Raw genomic sequence first — 26,037 nt, forward strand, 5'->3', positions numbered from 1 at the left:
TTTAAGATAAGCTTTTATTTTTTTAAAAAGTATTTTTCTTTGTTTTTCTTATTTACATTCTAGATAACTATGCAGATGAAAACTGAGTCAACCAATTTAGGCTTAAGTGACCATATTCTATATGGGGCAGTTTTTTTTTTGTTGTTGTTTTTTTGCTCTGAGATTTCTGTGACCTTAACACACATTCATTACCTTAACATATGTTTGAGGCACAAAGTTAGCTTAAGCCGGCCTTGTCACCGAAAAAACTCATCAGATGCCAGTTATAATGCAACCCTATTTTTTTCCCTCTTTACTTATTTTCATGGTCGGAATAGACGGGGAGGCACAGCTGGAGAGAAGAACTTGGGGTCATCCCATGGAAAGAACCGACTTAATTTTCTACTCTGTAGAGCGGAAATTACTCCGCTAAGCAGCGGAGAAATACGAGCGTGCGAGGAAACACAAAATAGTTCGTTTCTATTCATGGCGTCCTGGTGAGGGCTGAGAAAAAGGAGGGGGAGAGGGGAGCGTTGGGGGAAGGGCGCGCGATAGACTCATTGGGGAGACAGGACTTCCGGTCATTGAGCATGACGGGAACGTAAGATGGCGATGATAATTGTAAAGGAGGAAAAACAGTTCCGCGCCCGCGGGGTATATATGTCAGTGCATTTAGATGACGTCATTAGTGACTTTAAAGGAGGGACATCATGACAATAAAGTTGCCAGGGTGGGGGGTGGGGGGGGGAGACAGAGGCCGTAACATTAGGGTCAAAACAGTTTTACCGTAATTCACATGCATTTTCAAATTACACCCAACGCATCAAAAGAGATTTAGTTTTAAATCAATGTTGTTTTTTTTTAAAACAAGCAAGTACACTGGGGGCCCTTGATATAAGGGAAGACGTCGGGGAGGATCTGTAAAGGGGATGGGGATGTAAGGAAGTAAGGAAGACATTAAAGAAATGAGGTTTACAATTGAATTACAAGAATACTTATTGTTTTAAAATTTTATTCGATTGAATCGTGAAATAATTGAGGTATCGAAATACAGATACATCTATTTTTTTGAAAGGCGCTCATTTAATAACAACTTGTTAACAATATAAAAATTTTTTGGTAAGTTTAAGTTAGAATTCAATTCTAGATTTTACTTGTAGAAATTTTGAAAACATCTACAAGCCTCCATCTCACCAAGTATGATCGGAGACATTGACATGGGGAATTAAAGAAAGCTTTGTGAACTTTGAGTGCTATTCTCACAGAGTTGAGACTACCTCTAAGCCATTAGAACACCGGTCTAAAATAAAAGAAGTATTTCTGTCGGAGGAGGTGAGATCGCTGAGTGGTAATGCACTTGGCTTTCGAGGCGGGGTTCCGGGTTCGAATCCTGGCGAAGACTGGGATTTAAAATTTTGGGATCTTTAGGACACCTAGCTCTAATTGGTACCTGACATATCTGCTCTATACTTTGCAAGGTCCTGAAACGGGGGAAATAATTTTTTTTTTGGTCTTATCTTATATTTTACAGACGTTACTTCCAAAAAGAAGATAATTACGTTCTTCGCATTTCATGCGTCAATCTAGTCATGCTTGTTAATCAATGACTTAAACTCTGCTAAGTCGTTGGTTTTCCTGGCTGATTCAGGCAACCCATTCCATTCTCTAATGGCACTAAGGAAGAAGGAGCACTTGTACGAATTTGTTCTAGCTTATGGAATAAGAAGTGTGCCTCTATCTTTATCTGAAAAAGTTTCCCATTTTTTTGTCCAGGGCTAGAGACTGATGGCCTAGTACTTCACGGAGACCCACCAACCATTCTCTTTACTAACTGCCGAAAGGCGTACGCCTTGGAAACGGCCCTTCGATTTTATGACAGACTGTTGGAGTTCTCTTCCATCCCCGCAGATGCAATGAACTCCTTTCCGATGGCACACAAACAGAGTTTCTGTTATAATTTCCTATTGGCCAATTAGCCTTCCCAGCCGGGAATCACGTTTAGGTTGAGAAGCTTTGCCTTGGTTGGGGCGTCACCTGGAATTTTTCTAAACACCAAATTATTAATTAATTAATTATTAATTACTAAATTAGTTAATGATGCTTCCGAATGCCCTGTACACACCGCCCCTCTATACATAAAAAAAACATTAGTTATTCATTTTATTATCACCCTTTGCAAAACACGTATTTTCAACGAAGGAACATGAACGCAGCGGTCCATCTCAACAAGTAGGGGTAGGAGGGGTGGTGGGGGGGGGGAAAGGTTGGCTCAATAAAAACAAAAGTTATCCTCTTGTACTCACATTGTTCATATCAATGCCGTTGGTGTAAGACCAGGTATGCTGAAAGGACTCCTGGAGCCTGCTGGCCAGCGTCTTGGGGATGTGGTGGAAGTTGACGAACTCCTTGACACTCTGGACCTTCTCGTGGTACTCGTCGGAGCCCTGGTACACGCGCAGCATGATGGACGAGACGTTACCAAAGATGGCGGCACTCAGAAGGGCTGTAGAGAAACACACAAAAAAAAAATATGTAGAAATGCCTAGTCCTTGAAACACGAGGTCTTTGCTCTAAGTCACAAGTGTCCAATGTTTTTTTAACCTGGTCCCTTGGGTCGAAGGCCACGTTGAAGTAATATAAAATAAAATAAAATAAAATAAAATAAAAATAATTATGAAAAAAAAAAAGGCTAGAGAATAACGGAATCGATTCTTTGCTTTTTCATTATGTTACCTCAGCAAATGTTTCAACGGACCGTATAGCACCAGGTAAAAAGAAATAGTCCCCTTTCAGACCTCGCGATCTACAGGGCAAATGATGTAATTGTCACCTGTTTTACTTTCTCCTACTAATGTCAAATACACATTAGAGATGGGTGGACTCAGAGGCAGCCAAAGATCCCGAAATTAAAAATTCCAGTCTTTAACGGGATTCGAACCCGGGACCTCGGTCTGGAAGTGCTTAAACGCTCAGCCACCGCGCCTCTGTAGCACCAGGTCACGAGCAGAATAAAGCTCGCGGGCCATAGGTTGTACGCCAGGACTAATACGTACACGTTTTGTTTGACGATTGAATGAATTTGCTCTTATTAATTCTCTAAAAATGTCTTTCATCATCTACAAAGTACAAAAAGGTTTTAAAATGTTTCTGATCCAAATGCAAATGTTCTAGCTAGGTACATTATGTGAACATATAATTTTATGCATCCTTTCCTAAACTAATTCTAACAGGGCCGGTCCTACAGATTGCGGGGCCCTATGCGAAACGGATTGCGCAGGGTCTAGTCTGGAATGGGATAATATGAAAATTAAGATTTTTGTTAGAAAAAAATTCGTCTTTGTATTTTATTAATTTAAATTAACTTTACGAGCCATCTACAATAGAAGGTAGATTTCCAACATAAATCCGATAAACATTCAGATCTGCCTTTGAGATTTACTACCAGGATGGCTGCCTGGTCGTGCGGTTTGCGCGCTGGACTGTCGTTCGGATTTATCGACGGTCGAGGGTTCAAACCCTGCTCGCTCCCATCCCCCGTCGTCCTGCGGGAGGTTTGGACTAGGAAGTAAACTATCTTCAACTCTGAAGGAACATCCGAATTATGTAAAACATTTTACAAACACATTTTACTATCAACTAGCAAAATATATCTTTTGATTTTTTTTAAAAGATCGAAATAGATTTAACTGCCATTGACTATTACAGTAAATTTATTTTTGGAACGTACTTTTTTGGTTAAAATTCGCTCTATTATTTTAATTAAATGAAAGCTGACAATGCCTTTTTTTTTTTTAATCGCGAGTAGGATTGGCATTTCCCATATTGAATTACAATTTTGTGTATTTTTCAGAACATTTTTTGAGTTTTCAGGATATTTTAATAATGTCAGGAGATTTTCATGACTTTTTTTTTTTCGTATACTTTGCAATTTCATGAGAGTTCCAGGAGCTCCAGGAAAATCAGGAGACAGCGGAAACCCTGTTATAAGTTAAAATGGTTTTATTTAATAATTTACAACTAGAGTTAGCGCGGGGCCTAAGAAAGTGCGGGGCCCACTGCGGCCGCATTGGTTGCAGAGCCCTAAGACCGGCCCTGAAATCTAAAGCTAAAATGTACATACATATACATATAGTCAGGTGCTGTCAATTTGATATCATAGGAATGTATAATTTGTTACCTTAAAGTAATCGAGACAATATAGCACAGACCTATAAGTAACGATTATTAAGATACTACCACAGAACCTAACCTTAAAACGACCTCTAACCCTAATCCTAACTAAAACCGTAATCCCAACACTAAACCTAATCCTAATATCCGAACTAAAAATAAAATACGCTTGCTTTGCCAATATAGAAAAGTTAATTTTTTTTCATTTCCAAAACCTATCTTTCATTACAAAAGAGCTCTTCTTTATATTTTTAACTTGTAGTCCAAGAGAGCTTCATGTTCTCCGTACTTAAGTTAATTATCTGGAGCGACCACATCTACTAGCATTCATATTAGACACAACCATTTACTGAAGTCTCATAAAGTTAACTTCACAGATGTAAGCCCCACTTGTCTCTCTTCCCACCAGTACAGGGCTTAGATTATACACACTCTATAGCTTAGGGACCCCACTTATTAGGTAGGCCCCTAAATTTGACCGAGTTAATTTCTTATAAATAAAAATGACATTCTAAGTTATTTCCCTTTCTAAATTCTTCATAAATGTATATTAGTTAAACGGTCTAGAGATCCAAAAAATCATATAATTATCTAGACTACTAAAGGGCCCCATACCTCGGATAGCTTAGGGTCTCATCAATTCTAAATCCGGTGCTGTTTCCCACGATGACATGCGAATGATTGAAGTACTGTTACTTACCAAAACCTATCAAACATTGAGTGAGTGGAGTGGTCTGTCACTGAACCAAGCTGACAGTTCAATGTTTTATCCCAATTTAAATCTGTTCCATCAATGACTACTGTGACATACGTTTGTACCGAATCCGATAATGGATTTTTATTTGGCGCAACAATTATCCATAAATAAGAGTAAACGACGAAACCCCCCATTCCCCCCATAAACGCCTTAATTGCCTCCTTCCAGACAGACACATATAAACACAAACCTACACACTGCAAACTACTATATATTTGAAATTCGATTTTGGACATTCCGCTGACCACGACCACTGGTGTAACATAAACATACGGGCTTTCTAGTGGCTACTCTGGTACGGAGAGCATAAAATTGTTACTGCCACAAAGTTATTGTTCTTCATCCATTAGCGACTCGGTCATCAACGTATACAAACCAAACTTTGACCACTAAAGTCCGAGTGGTCATCCCATTCCAAGATTTCTTTTTGTCGTTGTTTTGCTTTGATTCTCGGGAAACATAAAAGTCACCCCCGTGGTACTGAAGTCATAAAGACAACTTGCTAGCGTACTAGAGTATTGATCAAGATCTAGATCCAGCAGAAACAGTGAGTCTTGAAGAATGATAGGGTTATGTCCTAATACAAGCGCCAAGAAAACTTCGAGGTTAAGTTCTACTGGAGGTAGCAAAGTTTCATTCGTAGAAGAAGTGCCGACAATGGCTGCCTGGTCGTGTGGTATGTTAGCTGGACTGTCGCTAGGTCGTCTTGATGGTCCCCAGTTCATTATCCTCCCGCTGTCATTTCCCGCATCGTTCTGGGGAGGTTTCGACTAGGAAGTAGATTATCTACAACTCTGAAGAAATATCCGAAACATTTAACGAACCACACAGTAGAAAAATTATTGTATTCATAGAGGGTGAAAGAGATTGTTGCAAGTGTACATTATATATAATTATCAGGGATACTAGTTTTGATTTATGATAAGTAAGAGTAATGTCGTTACGTTTCTTTGGTCAACGGTTTACGAGCAGGTAGTATGTGGCCAGCACAATGACCAAACGTCGTTGCTTTTCCTAACTAAAGGTACCCATTAGAGCTGGGTGGACTCAGGGGAGTGCTAAAGAACCAGAAATACAAGATCCCAGTCTTCACCAAGATTCGAACCCAGGATTCTAAGTATGTGAGTCAATAGCTTAACCACAAATACCGCGCTCCCATTATTTTAAAGACCATGATATGGATTGTACAAGTCTCTTCTTTAAAAGAACAAATAGTTTTTAGATCATTCAGTCTAAAAAAAACTATATTCATCGAGTTATGGAACTTAGTGTAAAAATAAATCATTCTATCACTTAGATATTTGTGTCTACTCCTGAAGTCAATAGCAAATACAAAATGTGTGTATGTTTCGACATTTAGAGGAAAACAGCCCAGTTGAAACAACACCACCACCACCGCTGTCTCGTTCGTATTTAGTAACAACGGGCAGTTAATCCCCTTGGCAAAAGAGCTATTATCATTATGTTGCGTATTACGTCGTTCAGACTTGTGTAGACGAATGTTATCAGTTATTCCTACTAAATGTATTCGTTTTTTTTTTTAAATTGTTTTTTTCATTACCAATGGGTTATAACATCAAATATGTAGTGGAACTAACTGAGTCAGAGATTCAGATGATTTGAGGACATTCTCACATGTAAGCTGCGAGTTTAGTGGCTCTGTGCCTTATTTAGACTTGAAAAGTCTCTACGCCATTTGAGATATTAGACCATTTTTGGGGTTCTTTTATAAGTCCAGATATTATGCCAGTGCTGAATATTTCTAGTGGGCCCTACACTACATCTTGTTTTGTCTATAGGTAAATCCGGCCATGGGCTTAATACTTTTTTTTTTGTGGTACCCTTTTCTTTCAACGAGGTAGCAGCAACAGGTCGAAGAAAGCAGCATTACTTCATCACACACGTAACATCGAGTTTAGAGTTGAGTGGCTACCCAGCAGACGATAGCTCATCAAGATAAAACGGAGTCTACTTCAGGCCACGTCTGGCCAAGGCGGGAAACGAGCGGCTTTTCATGGTTAGCGTCATTTCCGGTTCATTGATTCCTGGGAAGATTTCGTCTCGGGGAAATGTTTATTTGTGCTGGAATGTGTTTTGTTGGCGGCCTTAATGCTCTTCAGCCATCAGTCTGGCCCACTTTAGTAGGCCATTGATCGATCTCAACAAAATGACACTACTTTCATTCTTTTTTTTTAATGATGACATAGGATATTCTTATGTGTAATTCCTTTTATTAGTAAAGCTCATATCTCATGTTATATGTCCGAGCCACTAGCGGATCCAGAACTTTGGAGGGGGTGCGATTTTTTTCCAAACCCTAACCCTAATGCCCAGTAAACCCTAACCCTAAGCATAAACGCGTAAAGTATATATATACAAATAGAATTAAAATAAAAACACAGTGTTTCTTAACCTTTGGCGAAAAAAAATCCAGTCATGTTAAGCCCTGTCTCTTGACAGCTAGGAGGTCTGGGGGAGCGCTGTAAGAGTTTTCTTGCATTCTTTACAGCAGAAACGCATTCTCCTTACATCTACAGCTCATTATTCATCCTATTCAAAAAGGACTTTTTGAAAATGTATTTCTTGAAAAATATTCTAATTTGAATTTACAGGGCCTTTCTACATAGCTAATACAACCGATTTGTTCCTTGAAAAGATAAGATGTTTAGAATAAGGCTTTGAGGATCGCCGCCGAAAAAAAAATTATTCGAAAACAAATGTAAAAATGTCTCTTGACAGCTAGGGGGCCTGGGGGAGCTCTGAAAGCTTTCCCAGTGGGGTCCGGGGTAAAGCCCCTACGCCAAAAGCGTTTTATTGCATTCTTCACTGCAGAAACGCACTCTCCTGACAGCTTCAGCTCAATATTCATCCTATTCAAAAAGGACCTTTTGAATAATGTTTTACTAGAAAAATATTCTAATATGAATTTATAGGCCCTTTCTACATATAATCGATTTGTTCCTTGAAAGATAAGATACCCCACATATTTAGATTAAGACTTTCAGGATCGCGGTCGAAAAATAATATTCGAAAAATAATACTTTAAAAAAAAAGCTCATTTGTAAGTGATACATTTTGTTCAATAGGCATGTTTTTGCTTTGTTTTGTTACAGAATTATTATACATAGCTCTAAACAAAAAAATTCGGAAGTGGGTTGTAAATGATAATGGTAAAATTTTCTGTGTGTTAAGTCCTATACTAGAATGACGCTTGCAAAGAAATAGGTTTTGTATGTGCTTGTCCTAGCAAGAGAAATGAGAAAGGTCCTTTAATCTGATTAGCATTTATAATTTTAAACAAAGTTCTATGACCATTCCTAAATACGAAACTTCACACGTGAATCTTCTTTCATGAAGTGAATCACAGGGACATATCAGACCTACGCAGTGGCGAGGAGTCGTGTGTGGGCTGAAGTGTCCTGTGTGGGCTGAAGTGTCCTGTGAGGGTTAAAAAGTTATGCATTTGTGAAAAGTAGTGTTAATTGAAGTGTCATAATGATTCATAAATGAGATAAAGAATCATGTGTGGGATGAAGAAAGAGCCACGTATGGGATAAAGTCATATGTGGGTTGATGAGTCATGTTTGGGAAGAATAATTATTTTTTGGATATGAGATAAAGTCATGTGTGGAATCATAAGTCATAATCATGTGTGGAATGAAGAGTCATATGTTGGATGATAAGTCATGTTTGGGATGTATGGCTTGAGTGATGAGTGTCAAGAGCGGGGGTGTGTAAGATGTGAGATTGTGTGAGTGTTTGTTTATTTTACTAGTTGTGAATGGTGAAGTGTTTTAGCACCGGGTTTTCAAAAGGGGGTGGGGGACAATAAGGCTTCCTGTGGTCAGTCTAGCAGTTGGAGAGATGACCTGGTCTGAGTAGGGTGTTGTTGATTGTTGTCTGTTGTATTAAGAGATATTATTTCCGCATTGTGTAAACTGGCTATTAGGGGTAATACTATGTTGTGGCACTGATGGCCTATGTTAATTGAATCTAGTCTAAGCGCCCTGTAGTATTTAATTTGGGTACATTTAGTACTTTTAGTTATTGAAGATTATGTATTCAATATTATATGTGTAACCTATTGTTGGCTGTATATAAATACTAATTCTATACTCCTTCGTCGAGTCTATTGTATAATACTTGTACGTTTTAAGGACCAGCATTGGAGAATCTTCCCTTAGTACATCGAGCTATTTGTCTATAGCAAGAACTAACCAAAGCGCGTTACAATGAGTAGAAAGAAGAGGCATGTGTAAGCCAAGGTCGTTTGTGAGATGAAGGATGGTGTGAGTCCTGCACAGATATTCAAACAAATAATTAATCTATGACTTTGTAAAGCGGCGGACGTTTTTGCAGATTTATGTGTTCAGGGCAACACTGTTCTTGGTCTCGACAGATGCATACTTCTGTCTTCACTAATGGAAGACATTCCAAACTAATCAACCACCAATAACAATAAGAACATTGTTTGTGTCACTTAAACTTAGTTCTGCCTACATCACGCATCATCCGCTTCGTTCTCCGGCCCCCAACGACCAACAACCCCCTTTTATTCTCAGGATCAACTAATTGACTGACCCGTCGTGTCCGGCCCCAAGGAGACGGTCAGTCTACAAAAAAAAAAATATGAGTCCCAGCAAATATTGGCTCCCGCTGAAGCGCGTGCAATCTCTCTTTTCTTACTTTAAGGGGAGAGCTCTTCCAACCCGGAGTCAAAAGAGTAAATATTTGACCCCGATTCATCCCCTGACCCTGTCTCATTTCGGGTTTTCCCGAAGTCTGGAAACGCCAAGATTGGTCAACAGATAAAAATGCTGCCCGCCCCACTGACACCCAAACCAGATCAGGGATACATCCTGTTCGCTTCCTTGGATTTTCTCCCTTTTTTTAAACTACTGAAAATGTTGGAGCAATCTTCGATCAGGAAGTATAATCTATGGTGCTTCTAGAGATAGAAAGATACATTGATAACGCTTGTAGGTTGACGAGCTTGCAAAAAACTTTATCTTATACAACCTTGATAATCTTTAAAGGAAGACTTGATATGTGAAGATATAGGAATATTAAAAGTTGCATATTTTAACTCTCTTGACATAGAAACAAGTTTTTAGTTAAAATGAGGACTACATAAAAGAATGGACGGGCCTGCCATTGAAAGAGGTTCTAACTAAGGCAAAAGACAGAGTGGAACGGAGAAAGACGGTTGCCAAATCTTGCATGGTGCCCCAACGGTCCAACAGACTATGGGATAGGTAAAAGCAGTTAACAGTTGTTATGAAGAGTATGCACACGTTTCTAATGTAATCATGAGGAAAGGAGAGCGGATGTTTCTGGTTGTGTACGCTGAAGGGTTTCCGATGAAACCTCGAGGTTGTTTGTCGTAATTAAGACGGGTGTGAAAGTAGATCGAAAGGAAAGACTACCAAGAGCAGTAAGACAGAGAAGACGTGTATTTTTCGTGAGTTATATCCCTTGTTTAAATGTTCATTTAACTTATATTGCTACCTACGTCCACTTTCAAGTTGAATCCGTGGATATTATCTTATATATTATAAAAAAAGAAGATAATTAATTCCTACGTATTTGAGTCAATCTAGTCATGAATGTTAATCAATGACTTAAACTCTGCTAAGTCGTTGGTTTTCCTGTTTTTTTTTTTTCAGGCAACCCATTCCATTCTCTAATGGCACTAACAAAGAAGGAGCACTTGAACAAATTTGTTCTAGCATATGGAATAAGAAAGCTGCCTCTATCTTCGTGTCCTTCTTAGTATTTCATTAGGTTTGGTTTTTCTAATTGTAAAGCTTTAGTTAAAAATATATTCAAATATGTTATAAAAGAAGCTTGTTTTTACAAAGATTTTATCACCCCATAATGTCTGTGTGTTTGTCTGTCTGGTAAAAAGTTTGAACATTTTTGTCTCCCTTTACCCATTCTAGGATTAAAATATTGCATAGTTATTCATTGAACCTGACAAGACATGAATCATTAAAAAATAAACCAATTAGTTAATTAATTGTTGGTGATTAATTATTTTGTTTGACATCAAAATAAGGAGAATAAATCCTACTTAATGAGAGATGTTTATATATATTTGGATTTAATCCCCTTTTCTACGTTCTAAGATGTTTTTTTTTTCCCACTTCCCATTCTCGGATCAAGCTAATATTCTGCATAATTGCTCATAGCCGATTACAATACACGAATCAATCCAAAAATGAACCAATTAGTTAATCTTTTAATACAAATTAATTATTTTTTGTTGTTTTATATAACAGGAAGGGAGCTAAACCCTGTAATTTTCAGATAAATGGCACTAATTAGCGGTTCTTTCCCTTAGATAGCTTTTTTTTTTTTTTTTTTTAAAGTATTCTTTTTTTCAATTGCTTATTAGATTTTTTTTTTTTAAAGCTCTGCATAAGAATGTAATACGCCTTCATCAGCTGTGCTGGCTGTTTGAAGCTACAAACCAATGACCAAGTTTAAAAATCATTGACTACAGTATTGAGCTGATGTGTTCAATTGTCATATGTCTACATTAGTTCCAAATATTATTTAATATTGATTATTGTGGCTGAGCGGTAAAGCGCTTGGTTTCCGAACCGGGGACCGGGGTTCGAATCCTGGTGAAGACTGGGATTTTTAATTTCGGGATCTTTGGGCGCCTCTGAGTCCACCCAGCTCTAATGGGTCCCTGACATTAGTTAGGGAAAGTAAAGGCGGTTGGTCGTTGTGCTGGCCACATGACACCCTAGTTAACCGTAGGCCACAGAAACAGATGACCTTTACATCATCTGCCCTATAGACCACAAGGTCTGAAAGGGGAACTTTATTTTTTTTATTTATTTAGTCGTAAAAAAACAACCCCACTCTTCCACAAATGAAGAATAATAGTTACATACAAATTGGTATAAATACTCAATAGTATACACAAAACATCTTTTGAAATGCGGATATTTCAACTGGAGAAAGAATTAATAGGCCAACGTTTTTTTTCTTAGCTGCAAGGCCGGGCTTATATATTTGGAGGCCCTAGGCGAAGTGAATTAGGTGGCCCCAAATGAAAAATAAAAATAGACAGCGAAAAATACTAGGCAAATTACGCAATTTACTAAAAAATAAAAATTGATGACGAATTTAGCTATTTCTTCTGTAAAATTTTTTTTTTTTCTGTCCTGTGCGAGCTCCTCCCCCCCCCCCCCCAAACCAGTCGGAGGCCTTATGCCTAAGACCGGCACTAATAGCTGATCCTTTCACTAGACGTAGTCTTTATCTTGCAATATGTTATAGTATTTCATTAGTGTATCCAATTTGAAACAATATGTGGAAACGGGAGGAAATAAGTCAATAATAAAAATAATAATACAACATATGTTGTATTCCCTTGTTCTGTAACCTTGTTTTCAATGATACCAGAAAAGCTAAAATAGGATTCAAGTATGGTAATTAATTACAAGATTGGAGTCAGATTTACTAGAACAGTTCTCTGTTTTGTAATTTTTAATTTATACTTTCATATATCACTATATAATTCAATTAAAGAAAAACAACAATCAGTTGTAGACTTTCATTGAATTGTTCACGTTCCAAAATTTACATAGATGCTGTATATTTTCTTTTTAAATTATCGTTTTATGGTTATTTTACATCCCAAATATTGTACATGAAAAAAAGGTATATCATCATAATAAATAAAGGTATCTTTACTGCCCTGAAGCTATTGTTAAACATCTTTAATAATGAACTAATTTGTTAAATATAGAATACAAAAAATTATTGTCCCCGCATTTCACATGTTCTGTTTGTAATCTTGAGGAATTGATGACAAGACTTTTTGAAAACAGCTTAATTCGTCAACGTAACGATGTTCCTATATTTAAGATGCAGAATAAACATCTTTGTATATATAATTCTCTACGTCGCCCAACCATGCGGGATACCACTCACGCACTCTCTAACCCTCCTCCCGCCCGCAGCCGCCCCTTCCCCGCTTTCCAGGCATGCGCACGCAGTCGTTTGCCCAAACCCACCCCATTTGGACAACTGTGTCTTTCAAGAAGGTGTTCACCCGTCACTAAATTGTGGCGTATGCTACGCCGCGGGTCGGCTAGTTTATAATAATAAAGCTTTTGGACCTTTCAGCCAGTGCATACCCTATTTAACAGAAAATTTAAAAACCAATAAAGCCTATTTCAACTCACTCTGTCTGTCTGTCTGTCTGTCTATAAAAAGTGTGTACACATTATTTCTCCCACACCCATTCTAGGATCACAATTATTCATTGGCCGACGGAATAGACAAGACATGAATCAATAAAAAAACAACAACCAATTAGTCAATTAATTATTGGTAATTAATTATTTTGTTTAATATCGAATAAGGGAAATAACTTGTACATTATCGAAGGATATAGTTTTAAGGGCGGAGTTCTTCACCTTTAGATAAGCTTTGTTTTTTTCTTAAAGGATTTATTCTATTTTGCTTGTCTATTTTGTATTTTCTGGCAATGTAATACTTGAAATAAATAAATAAATACATGTAAAAATAATCAAAATATAAAACGAAAAAGGTTAAAAAAAAAACAAACAAAGCTTATAAAAGGGAAAGAACTGTACATTTACATCCATGTATATTAATACTGATAGATTTATTTCCGCTCTTTATATGAAACAAAATTAATTAATTACCACTAAATAATTAATTGTTTAGTTTTTCGTTTGATTTATTTTTCATTAGGGACAATGACAAATAGTGAAAAAGTTTCAACTCGGTCTGAGAATGGAAAATGGGGGAGATAATAGAGAAGTTGGCTAAGCTCAATGAACGCGTGGAAAAAAAAGAGTCACAAACCCAAGACTTTGGAAGATGAGGTTTCAACTCGACCACCCCATCTCGAGTTTAAGTAAAAGGATGTTTCAAAAATAGTTTTTTTTTTTTGTATTTTAAAGATGTTTTTAATATAAAATGCATTGCTGATCAAGTTTAGATAAACTATTTTGTATCGTTCCTACATCTTTTTTAACAAGTCCAAACCAATCACATCCTACCAACGTTATTTTGTTTTTGTAAATCTACAAATCTCAGCCCCGATATTTACTTTGACCATCATCACCCTCCACCTCACACTCCCCTCCCCCCAATCTCCGGTTCCCTCCCACGTAACAGGTCAGTTAATCGCCATGTTCAACCGCAATATGTTTGATGTCCATAGACCAAATTATCCCTAGGAAGTCAGCCGCAGACAAAATGGCCGTCAGGGGAAATTACAGAGGAACCGACCGAACGCCAGGTCCTGTATAGATCACGGGGACCGAACGTTAGGTTCTGTACAGATCATGAAGACTGGTCCAAGACATTTTCTCAATCGATTAAAACTAAGACAAATTTTGGCTTCTGCTGTGTGTGTGTGTGCGCGCGTGCGTGTGTGTGTGTGTGTGAAAGAGACAGAGAGAGAGAGAGAGAGATAGAGAGAGAGAGAGAGAAAGAGAGATCTTCTAGATTTCTGTGCCTTTTATTTATCTATTTTTACTCTTTTTTTTTTAACCCTCTGACCGGAAGCGAATGTCTGTAATTTATGGGCGTTGTCTGTGCACCTCATTTCCATTTCACATAAATATGATCCTGCACCCCCCCCTCATAGTTCTTTTGAAAAGCTCGAGCAATGAAATCATAGCGGACGCAATTGTTTGCGAAGCTTTGCTTTGGCTAGCTAAATAGAGCTCTCTAAATGGGAAGTGTTCAATTGGCAACTTTAGTGCAGAGATGGTGGACCATGATTTAATGTGGCGAGCTTGCTGAGTTGATGCTCTGTGGATTCAACATTATGAAGCTGAAGCGACAGAGACGAAAGGCTGCACCCAAAGTAAAAGAGAGTTCTGCTGATAAAATAGTTTCTATTTATAGAGATAGGAATTGGGGTTTTATGGTTCACATTCAGTAAAGGGAGGCTATTAATTATGAAGTGAATCAAGTAGGAAAAGGCAATAAAATAAAACATCTTACACTGATAAATGCAATTTTTAGGATTTTATATATTTCACTATGAGTACGTTTTACTAATATAAAGACAGAACTAAAAAATCATATTTAAATCTCAGAAAATGGAAAATATGAGGAAACCAATGTCTCAACCAGGGCATGAATCCCAGAAATCAGACTCGGAAGAACCAGCTAGCAGGGCAACCATAAGACACTATGATACAACTTCAAGAGTACCAAACACAAAAGTACCATACAACATGTTCAGAACGAAACCAGAAGCACCAAACAACATCACAGGACCAAACAAAATCAAAAGTACCATAAAACAATAACAAACAAAAACAGCAGTACCTTAAAAAACAAAAAAAAAAAAAAAAACAACCTAACTATAAAACAGTTTCACAAAACAATAACAAACAAAAACTACAATAGCATAACACATTAACAAACAAAAACAACAGCTCCTTTTAATACCATCAAATAGCATTAACAGTGTAATTATTAATGTTAAAATTAAAACAATCAAGTTTATTAATTTGTTCTTACCTAGAAAACATCAAATACGATTAACTTCATTCACGCGTCTTCTTTACTTTATAAATTCACAAAACGAGGCGATTTCGTACACAAACCAAGTTTGAGGAAAACAAATATTAACAAATATTGCTGAAAGAATCATAATTTCCAGCTAGAAGTTCCAAATAGTCAATTACAAATGGCAAATGCACGATGTGCCTCGTTTTGAGTTTGTCAAGTTCCGGTCAAGCAGGTTGATACTTACACCCGAGCATCATGGCGAATATAGAGAAGATCTTCTCCATGTTGGTGTTCGGAGCGATGTTCCCAAAACCGATGCTGGTCAAACTGGTGAAGGTGAAATACAGGGCCGTGATGTACTTGGACTTGATGGGCGGGCCGGACATGGAGTCGTTGGGGTAGAAATACATCTCGGTCTGGTTAGCCAGCGTGTCCAGCCAACTGAAAACATAAGACAAGAGATTGGTGAGGGGTGCGTACTAATGGTTTACGTGTTGTTGTTTTTTCTTTGACCATCTGACCACAACAGCAACGTCATGGAGCAGCTTCAACTCATTGTGACTGCAACTAACTTTATCAATAAACTATACGCCTGAAATGTGACTATTCGTTTGTTATGAATCTCACTCCTTTATTTTGTGTTTGTTCCAGTTTCTTAATGTTTTCTTGAGTTGAGGGGTTTAAGACAGAGGATACATATTCTATTATTGGCCTAGCCAAGGTTATATAACATTTTAGTTTTATGATTTTGTTTGATTTGTAAAAATTTATTTTAATAACCACAAATATTTTGCTTGATTTTTTAAATAATTTCATCAATATGGCGATTCCAAGATAGTTTTTCATCTGTCACCAGTACTGTTACACGTGTGAGTTGGTTAAAAGGGCATATTAATTATTTGCCTACACCAGTAATAACTTCTAACGATGGGATTATCCCGGTTTGATTTCGATTTTATTTATTTATTTTGTATATCATATCAGTCCAAATAGTTTTCTTCTAGCATGTCTGTTCTGTAAGATATATCGATCTGATAACCTCGGGCCAGTCAAGTCCTGCCTTACCCCAACTCAAATTGGCGCCTGGGTGGAAGCAAAACAGAACTCCCTTTTGGGTGCCTAAGGAACGAGTCCATTGCAACCGTTTCTCGATTGGCCGTTTTAAGGCAAGTACGGTTGATGTGGTACAGAGCAGAAATTCTGAGGAGTCTCTTCAATGTGTTTGACCTGAGCGCCTTGGGATACGATCCATAGGTTAAAGGGATGTAACTCATTTATATCTGTTTGAATCATTTCCCGGACAAAAAAAAACAGCTGTTCAGACAGGCCAATGGAGGCGAGTTCCCAAGCGTCCCAGGAGTCTTAGACACAACTTCGACTCAATTACGACGTCCTGCCTTTCCGACCACACCAACCTTCACTTACTGGAAACATAGTCGTTCTTACCTGATCGGAGCGTGCAATTGAGGGCGTTCCATGGTTGCTATGGCATAAAATATGCACGCCAACCAATGACCAATCAAGGTGAAGGTGACCATGAGGAGCAGCAGCACAGCCGAACCGTATTCGGCGAATGCTTCAATTCGCCGAATCACACGCAGTAGGCGGAGCAAACGTGCTGTCTTCAAAACACCCGTGACTGTCATGGTCTGGAAAATAAAATAAAAGTAAAAAAAAAATAAATAAATAAAGGCATTAAAAAAATGTTTTTTAAATAGGCGTGGTTACTGACAATGTAGTCGTGGTAACTGACACTATGGGTGTGGTCATTGACTAAAGAGGTGTGGTCGATGGCATTAAAGGTGTGGTCAAAGGCGTTAGAGGCGTGGTCACGAATCACAAAAAGGCGTGGATAAATATATACATATTTATAATTGATGGGTGTAATAAGGGAACACAACACATAATATTGATATAGTGGAAAACATTTACACTATTATATGTCTTCACATTTCTTAGAGGTACACGTACATAGATAAATACATAGATGAATAAGACAATAATTTGTATAATTGAACGTTAACAAGTTTCAAACAAAAAAACAACTCATTTAACAAACTATAACAATACTTAGGAAAAAAAAGAAACCCAACTATATCCAGAGTACACAACGAAGGCTGCCTCGTTGTTCTAAGTACATACCTTAATAACATACTGGACCGCTTGCACCACTAATCCTAATCCTATATCAAACCCCTTACCCCATTCAAGAAAACAACACTATTCTGACGGAAGTACAGAAAACTAAGTTAGTAGTATTCTAATGCGGCTATTGTTCTCCCTTAGCTCAGAAAATAACACACCATGGATATAGAGTGGCCTTTTTCCAGATTGTGTGGTATGCACTTCAGCCGATCTTCAAGATGGTCTCGGGTTCAAACCCTGTCCATCATCATTACCAATAATTTATGGGGACATTTGGTTGGGACCTAAATCCATCATCTTCATTTCTGAAGAAACATTAGTCTGTTGTAAACCAAACGAAAACAATGTGACAGTAAAGCAGCCATTAGGCTAATATATCTCGCTTACCAAGGAATAAAAAAAAATGGCGTCTTGAGATTTAAAAAAAAAAGTTCTTAAGTGCCAACTTTAAAAATAAATAAATGAAACTAAACAAACATTGAACTCTATTCTTTCAGCGAACATCTGTGTTGTCTCTAGGACTTGTAGCATTTCAAGCATTTCCACATTCCACGAGAAATTAGAAATTACAGCCTGGAAAATATCTTTCATCTTGTGCTTAGGGCAAGTTTCAATTCAATTTGTGATCTGACATTTTGTTATAGCTATCTTTTTTTTTAAAGCCTGTCATAACCTCTTTTTTTTTAAACTTCCAAGTTGAATGACGTCAGTTGAAGCTATTTCAATAATGCTTTTTAATCTGTGATTAAACATAGCAAGAGAAGAAATCTTTGTTCGACATTATTTGTAGAAGATGGGATCTATATTATGTGAATTTAATATCTAGTGGCGAAGAGAATAGTGTCCCTTGTACAGTGGCGCCTAAGGGAGTGGGCGCTAAGCCAATGAAATGGGTATGCTGGTAGAAGGATAGTTAAGTTTATTTCCAGGGCGCCACGAGGTGTATACTGCCTCCTTCAGTTGCAAAGCGACTATGGATCATCTCACGAATGTCAACCCACATCAGTCCCGTTCTCTTCAAGCAGCTGTTTTGTTACAAAAACACAGCCATAACAAAGTGTTAAAAGTGTTTTTCATTCTTAAAACAATCTTCAACAACTTTCACTTTTTAACAAATTTTTGGAGCGTATCAAGATGGAAACTCTAGAAGGATTTTCTCATAGCTTGACCATAAACCGGGGGAGTGGGGTGAGGCCTATTTCCTGTCTCAGGCTTGCAGATGATCTTGATCTCCATTGGAGGAAGTGCAGACCATGCACAAGATATTACTTCAAAACTGGAAGCAGATACCAGAACAAGAAAACAAATGAGTTCGTACTTTCACAAGTCAACACTTGGGGTGGTAACAAAAAAAAAATGAGAATCTGAATACTGTGATGAGACGAAAGCTGAGCTGGTTGGGTCATATTGTTAGAGACGACATACTTTCAGAAGTCATCATCAATGTACGCAGTGGAGGGAGGGAGCAAGAAGAAAGGGTCGTCCGAAGAAAAGTCGGCTGGACAACGTGAAGGAATGAACAGGCCTGTCTTTTGATATCCTCCTGAAAACAGCTGCTTACCGGAAAAACGTGGAGGATTTCGTTGTGTAATCTGTCACAAGTTACACTCATCAGATCCTTCGACGCTGCTGACCCTAAACTTTAGAGGGCTATTGTCATTCCTTAGGACCCAACAACTGTAAAAAAAAGAGAGGTGGGGGACTGCGTGGGGTCGACAACGTTACGACTATAACTAAATAACTAATGTAAACAGGCTGTCATCTAATCTTGCACGAAATGAGCCAAAGTCGTCTTATGACTGAAGGAGGCCAATATAACAATAAATTACAACAGTATAATAAATCTATTTAACTTGCTATGTTATAAAAGCTTTTATATAAAGAACAGTTCACATGGTCAGATAATTCGTAACAGTGTGCTTAGTCAATAAATCTGTCAACGAAAAAAAGTGATCCAAACGGCTTTCCATAAAAAAAAAATCTTTTTTTTTTTCCGGTGTCTTACTTTGATGTTAAAAATCAAGGGTGTTAACTCCTGCCTGATTTACGACGTCAGACTAACACATTGAGTGATAAGAGGGGGAGGGGGGAGCGAGTTGTCTGTCCACTGATGGACTACAGAAGAGCCCAATTACTTGTCTGAGACATTTCTCTCATCCATCACTCGCATCCTGGCCGGTGCACGCATGACCAGCTCCAGGACGACTCACACTTCGGGATGAGTTAGCGCGAGCATCAAAAAGCAAAAAGCCACTGTGTCCAGGTCTTGGGTTCTTTCATGTTTACTGCTATACACAGAGACTCAGGTCAAAGCGTAAAGAAAAAAAAATTCTAGATGGGATGGTTTTGACGACTGGTGTTTTTGGTGTATACTATGTGCAGTAAAACGGAAGTGTCGGTAAGCTATGCATTTTGGATCTAAAATTTCAGGTACACTTTCTATTACGGAAGAATAAAATGTCCAAGTGCTTCCTCTTGTCGCACCAAAAAATTTTGTAATCTTTAGGTGGCAACAATGATCTTGATGATGTTTAGTTTGGACCTTTGTTATGCACACATCTCTTCTTCATCTTCTCATTTTTCCTATGCTTTTCTTCAGGTTCCATTACATCGCCGCTATATATCGCCATATCGTTTACTTGTTCTTTAGTATTTTATTTCATATATTAATAAAGTAAACAGGATATCAAACATCAAAATATGAGCAAAGAATAGACTATTGTGCTTAACTGGATTATAACTATCCGCCATACGGGCGCGGTGGCTGGGCGGTAGAGCGCTTGGCTTTCAAATCGGGGGTCTCAGGATCGAATCCTGGTGAGGACTTGGATTTTTTAAATTTCGGGATCTTTGGGCGCCTCTGAGTCCACCCAGCTCTGATGGGTACCTGACATTATTTAGGGAAAAGTAAAGGTGGTTGGTCGTTGTGCTTGCCACATGACACCCCCGTTAACCGTAGTCCACAGAAGCAGATGATCTGAACATCATCTGCCCTATAGATTGTTATTTGGAATTATAATTCACGATCATTACTTTAGTGTTTTCAGACTCCACATCATAGTTTTAAAGTCGGTTTCGTTTGTTTGCATTTTCTGTGTAAATAATGACTTAACCTAAGGAAAACCGGAACTTACAGAACTGAGACTTATAAACGCACACTGCCCCGGAGATAAGACAAAGACACTTACAACTAAATGTCTTCAAGAAGACTTCAACATTTTAGCTCAAGTCATGCTTTATTTCTACATTGTTAAGGACCGTATTTAGACTTGAAAAGGCCCTAAGCTTTTTGAGATATGGGGGGTTCTGGTGCTCTTTAAACGTCTCGATATAATTAGCAGTCCTAAATATTATTTCTTAGGTGCCCTGGGTACTAGGTCGTGTTCTCTATAGGTAAACACGACCCTGATAGTGTTACATTAACAATGATAAACTAGATAGAAAGTGAAACGAGAGCATATAATTACCAGGACCTAACTCGTGTCCTGCACTTAATTGACAAACATCTCTCTCAATTTTTTTTTATCCAAATCACATGGTCTTGTCACGTGACCAGGCTACATCACTCAAGACTACAGTATTAGAGTCCAGTATTCAACAAAGGTCCTACCAACACTGTCAATCATCCATTTTCTTCGCCGCAGGTTACTTCCCTTTGTCCATCAATACCGACAACTCTGTATATTTTTTATTTTTTTTAAAGACCAATCTTTTTTTGTTTTTTCAATCAAAGAATTAATTTTTTTGTAAGTCCTTGAAACCAAATGACATGTAGCTATACTATCAGGTTAGAATGTTGAAAGTAAATCGATTTGTCACATTGCCTAAAGAAAGAGAAAAATAAAATGGAAGACAAGAATAGGAAGAAAAAAAAAAGAAAGAAAGACAGAAGAAAAGACTTCAACCAGACGTAAGGTGAAGTGTTATGTCGATAGAAACTGGCCGTGATGGAAAGAGCAAAATGCTAGTGCCACTTCCTTTTAGTTAAACGACATTTTTTGTTCTCTTTGTTTTGTTTCGCTAGAGTCCAAAGGAAGTTCGAAAATTGTTTCTCTTTTAGAACTTTGGAGATCTATTAGAGATTTTCATCTATGGTTAGGGTTATAACTATAAATAGCTAGCTGTTTGGTGTATCCGGTGTGCAGAGTAACAAGAAAGCTCTTTTTTTTTTAAAGTTAGAAATGATGTTTTTGCACTTTTTAGAACTGCAGAATCAAATTTTATATGATCTTTGGTTTGAAACCTATTTTTTTTTTTTAAAACTTAATTGGATTGAGTGTTCTTAAAATTGTTTGGTTTGACATGAATATGCATAATAAACTTCCTAAAAAAACACAAAAACGGAGGCGCGTTGGCTGAGCGGTAAAGCGTTTGTCTTCCGAACCGAGGTCCCGGGTTCGAATCCCGGTGAAGACTGGGTTTTTGAACTTCGGGATCTTTGGGCGCCTCTGAGTCCAACCAGCTATAATGGGTACCTGACATTAGTTGGGGAAAAGTAAAGGCAGTTGGTCGTTGTGCTGGCCACATGACATCCTCGTTAACAGTCGGCCTCAGACACAGATGACCTTCATATCATCTGCCCTATAGATCGCAAGATCTGAAAGGGGAGCTTTCCTTTAAACACAAAGATGTACAAGATAGCTTTGTATGGGGGATTGCCATAAATGGTGTCTTTGGTTAACCTGTGTACAGATGTATTGATAATCTATTTATTTGTAAAATCATATAGACCCTAGATACAATGATTCTTATGTACTTTTTAGTAATTTAATCAAATTTTTAAGCTCAATCCCTTGTAGTACAAAGACTTTTTTTTAGAAAAAAAAAATGGTTAAAAAAAAAACAAAATCATTTTCTTTTGTTTTTCTTTAGGTTTCATTACATCACCCAATACTCCCTGCAAGACGCCCCTGTCTTTTTAGTTTCTTAGTTTTTTATTATATTGCTTATTAAATGAAATCGGATATTAACAATTTAAATATAAGAGCAGACTACTCTGATTAACGTTATTGCTAAATCCCTATTGATATACCCCTACTAATTATAATATACAATAGGTTATAATTAGATATATAATGTATAATTTCAAAGTATACAGACTAAAATCCTCAGACAACGCCATGTGCGCTGGCTTGGTCATGTCCGCCGGACGGAGGACAATCGTATCCAGACAGTCATCGTTATGGACAACTCGAGACTGGCTCAAGAAAAATCGGTCGTCCCCACCTTCGATATGTAGATGAAATCAAACGGGACCTCAAAGCAGTCATAATCATCATCAAACTCCATCTGAGTGAGGGCTTGAGAGGCTCTAAGCTCTGGACAGAAACCCTGCTTGTTTTGCTTAGTGCATACATGCAAACATGCCACCATACAGGTGGAGAATCTGTGGTTTCAACAAGTCTGGGGCAGAAAAGCGGTGAATGTTGAATGTTGACTACTGGAAAGACAAAGCCCTAAACCGTGCAATGTGGAGAGAGATGGTGACCAAAGAAAGCTTTGCACAGCGAAAAAGCATTGACGTCTGCTCTGGAAGAAAAGCGCGCCAAACGAAAAATGGCTGTCTCCTCTACCACAAAAGCGAAAGCAACCTTAACTGCGATATATGCGGACGTGAATGTCTCTCTCCAAAATAGGGCTGCACACAGTCACATGAAAAAGTGTTCTACGAGATGAACTTAAATTGTTACGACTGATGGAGGCCAACAACAGTGTATAATTTCAAAGTATAAAAACTACAGTGTTATTTTCAGAGTAATCCAAACCTTAAATGTAGCCTTTAACCCTAACTATTATTATTATAGCTTTTATATAGCGCTACTTTCATGCTTCATACTCAGAGCGCTTTGGTCCAATCTCATTTGTGGCTCAAGAAAAGTCGGTCGTCCCCACCTTCGATATGTAGATGAAATCAAACGGGACATTTGATGTGGGGGAAGGAGTATCTAGGAGTTGGTTTTCCTTGCTGCCTTTAGGCGCTCAGTAAACGCAACTCTGCCCGAGTCGGGTGTCGAACCTCGAGCCCCCTTCAAGGTAGCCAAGACAAGCCAAGTTCAAGCGCACTTAACCTCTCGACCACGTTTCCCAAATACGTGAACATCTTAGTCGCTATAGAAACCTATCTATCCAAAAAGCACACAAACACACACAATTCATTGAAATTTCTTTCACAATTCTATCGATTTTCATTTGCAATTTCGCAGGCGTTAATTCTCGGAAACTTGGACACAAACTTTGATTGCCAAGTTCAGTGCGACAAGAATGAGAAACTTAATTAACAACAACAAATAAAAACTATGAAAAGCACTTCCGAGACTCCGAGAGAACAGACGCAGTGGGTTTAAATCGAATGAGAGTTCTATTTCATTGGGTCTTTCTGTTGTTACTACTTCTCCGACTGCCTGGTGGCTTGGTCAGCGCTCTGGACCGTTGTCTCGATCGTCCGGGGTTCGAACACTGCTCGCCGTCCTGTAGTATATCTTCAGTTCTATAGGAACAACCGAAACACGTAAACCACTAACAGAAGACTATTCCGCGCTTGCTTGTGCGTGTGTGTGTGTGTGTGTGTTTTTTTTTTTTTAAAGATTGGCTGAATAGTTACTGATGTAAGAACAAGTTAGACCATTAGGTCAGAGAACGGCCAGAGACTAAGAGACAGGTCTGTGTTTGCAGTTTTTAAAGTGAGTCGCAGTTTGTTTAAGCTGATCAAGGTCTTATTATTACATAAGTATTTCTACATACATGAACAATGAAGTTAAGTTGGACTAGCTGGTCTGAAGCTATAAACCAACAAAAGTTTAATCGGACTAGCTGGTCTGAAGCTATAACCCAACAAAAGTTTAGTTGGACTAGCTGGTCTGAAGCTATAACCCAACAAAAGTTTAGTTGGACTAGCTGGTCTGAAGCTACAAACAACAAAAGTGTATTAGGACTCGCTGGTCTGGAGCTATAACCCAACAAAAGTTTAGTTTGATTAGCTGGTCTGAAGCTACATATCAACAAAAGCCTATTTGGACTAATTGTATGTAGCTATAAACCAACAAAAGTTTAGTTGGACTAGCTGTCTGGAGCCACAACCCAACAAATCCGAACATCAATAGTCACTGAATCGCATTTGAATCCTATCTCCGTACGCCTCAGCGACCGGCTCAAAGAGAATCGTTTTAAAATCTTTTGCTAGCGTAGTACTGAGAGAGTTCAGAAGTAAAAATAATTTAAAATTTACTTTCAGAAATGAGTCAGAAGAGAAAAAAAAATATCTTCATTTTACAGGTCAGTGCTCTGAGAAAGACTAGACGAAAGAAATCTGACAAGAATTCAGAATTTTTATTTACATTCTCTTTCTCTTATTCACCGTGACCAGACTTCCGCCATCTATGATATTCGATTAGTCGTGTTTCATTAAGCAGTGATTCCATTCTAATGGTTTCTTTTCGAGAATAACTGACTCACTGACTAAAGATACCCAGTATATAGGCCAGCGTTGGAAATATGCGCTGGTAAAAATGTGCCATGCCAAGAAGACTCATGGATTTAACTCCACTATAAGACAAGCGAATGTTACGTCGTTATTTGAAAGGACAAAATTCTTCTCTGACATTGTTTTAAAGTGTTTGTGCTATACATTTTAAAATACCGTTATAAGTACGTTTTTAAAAAATACCATGTAATATTAGGATTAAAAAACAACAACACATATTGATATATATAGGATAACCCTGAATTCAAAAAATTTAAAAGCCTTGTTATTATAAATTAAGAGAGGCCTACCGTAGCAGCTAGGGATCTGGCAGGAAAGCGAGGAAATCCCCCAGCACTGCTCGAGACCTTTTTTTTTTTTAACCGTTAGATTAATAGGACCGAATTGAAGCATGTGGCTGAGAGTCACAAACCACTCGGCTAACTTTCAACGCTTGAGTTCGAATCCCGATGAGAAAACAGAATGGTTTAGTTTTTTTTTTTCCTCTAGCAGAATTGTATTTCGTAAAAGCCTAAGGTAGCAAGACGTGCGTTGTTTACCAGTAATAATATATTTTTAACCTAATCTCATTTACCAGTAATAATATATTTTTAACCTAATCTCATTTACCAGTAATAATATATTTTTAACCTAATCTCATTTACCAGTAATAATATATTTTTAACCTAATCTCATTTACCAGTAATAATATATTTTTAACCTAATCTCATTTACCAGTAATAATATATTTTTAACCTAATCTCATTTACCAGTAATAATATATTTTTAACCTAATCTCATTTACCAGTTATAATATATTTTTAACCTAATCTCATGTACCGGTACTTCCTGACTCTCCAGGCTCATTTAAATGTGTATTCTCATCTCATTACTCATGTCACTACCATCTTGTAGGAATATGTTATTGATTTACTTCCCTTAAATAATTATGTGAAATAAATATTTACACAGAACGAATCGAAGAGATAAGTTTCTTTATATATAT

At 37.7% G+C, this 26,037-nt stretch overlaps 1 protein-coding gene across 1 annotated transcript in view; it reads right to left on the reverse strand.

Moving 5' to 3' along the window:
• LOC106077982 (potassium voltage-gated channel subfamily H member 6-like) overlaps nucleotides 1–26,037 on the reverse strand; it is a 383,405-nt gene that overhangs the window by 23,502 nt on the left and 333,866 nt on the right. Inside the window, exons 11-13 of the mRNA XM_056016650.1 lie at nucleotides 16,874–17,076; nucleotides 15,672–15,868; nucleotides 2,283–2,482 (exon numbers count right to left, since the gene is read on the reverse strand). Coding sequence (XP_055872625.1) covers nucleotides 2,283–2,482; nucleotides 15,672–15,868; nucleotides 16,874–17,076 — 600 coding nt within the window. The remainder of the gene's footprint in view (nucleotides 1–2,282; nucleotides 2,483–15,671; nucleotides 15,869–16,873; nucleotides 17,077–26,037) is intronic.

This window comes from Biomphalaria glabrata, chromosome 18 (genome assembly GCF_947242115.1).
Source record: "Biomphalaria glabrata chromosome 18, xgBioGlab47.1, whole genome shotgun sequence".
Lineage (NCBI taxonomy): Eukaryota > Metazoa > Mollusca > Gastropoda > Planorbidae > Biomphalaria > Biomphalaria glabrata.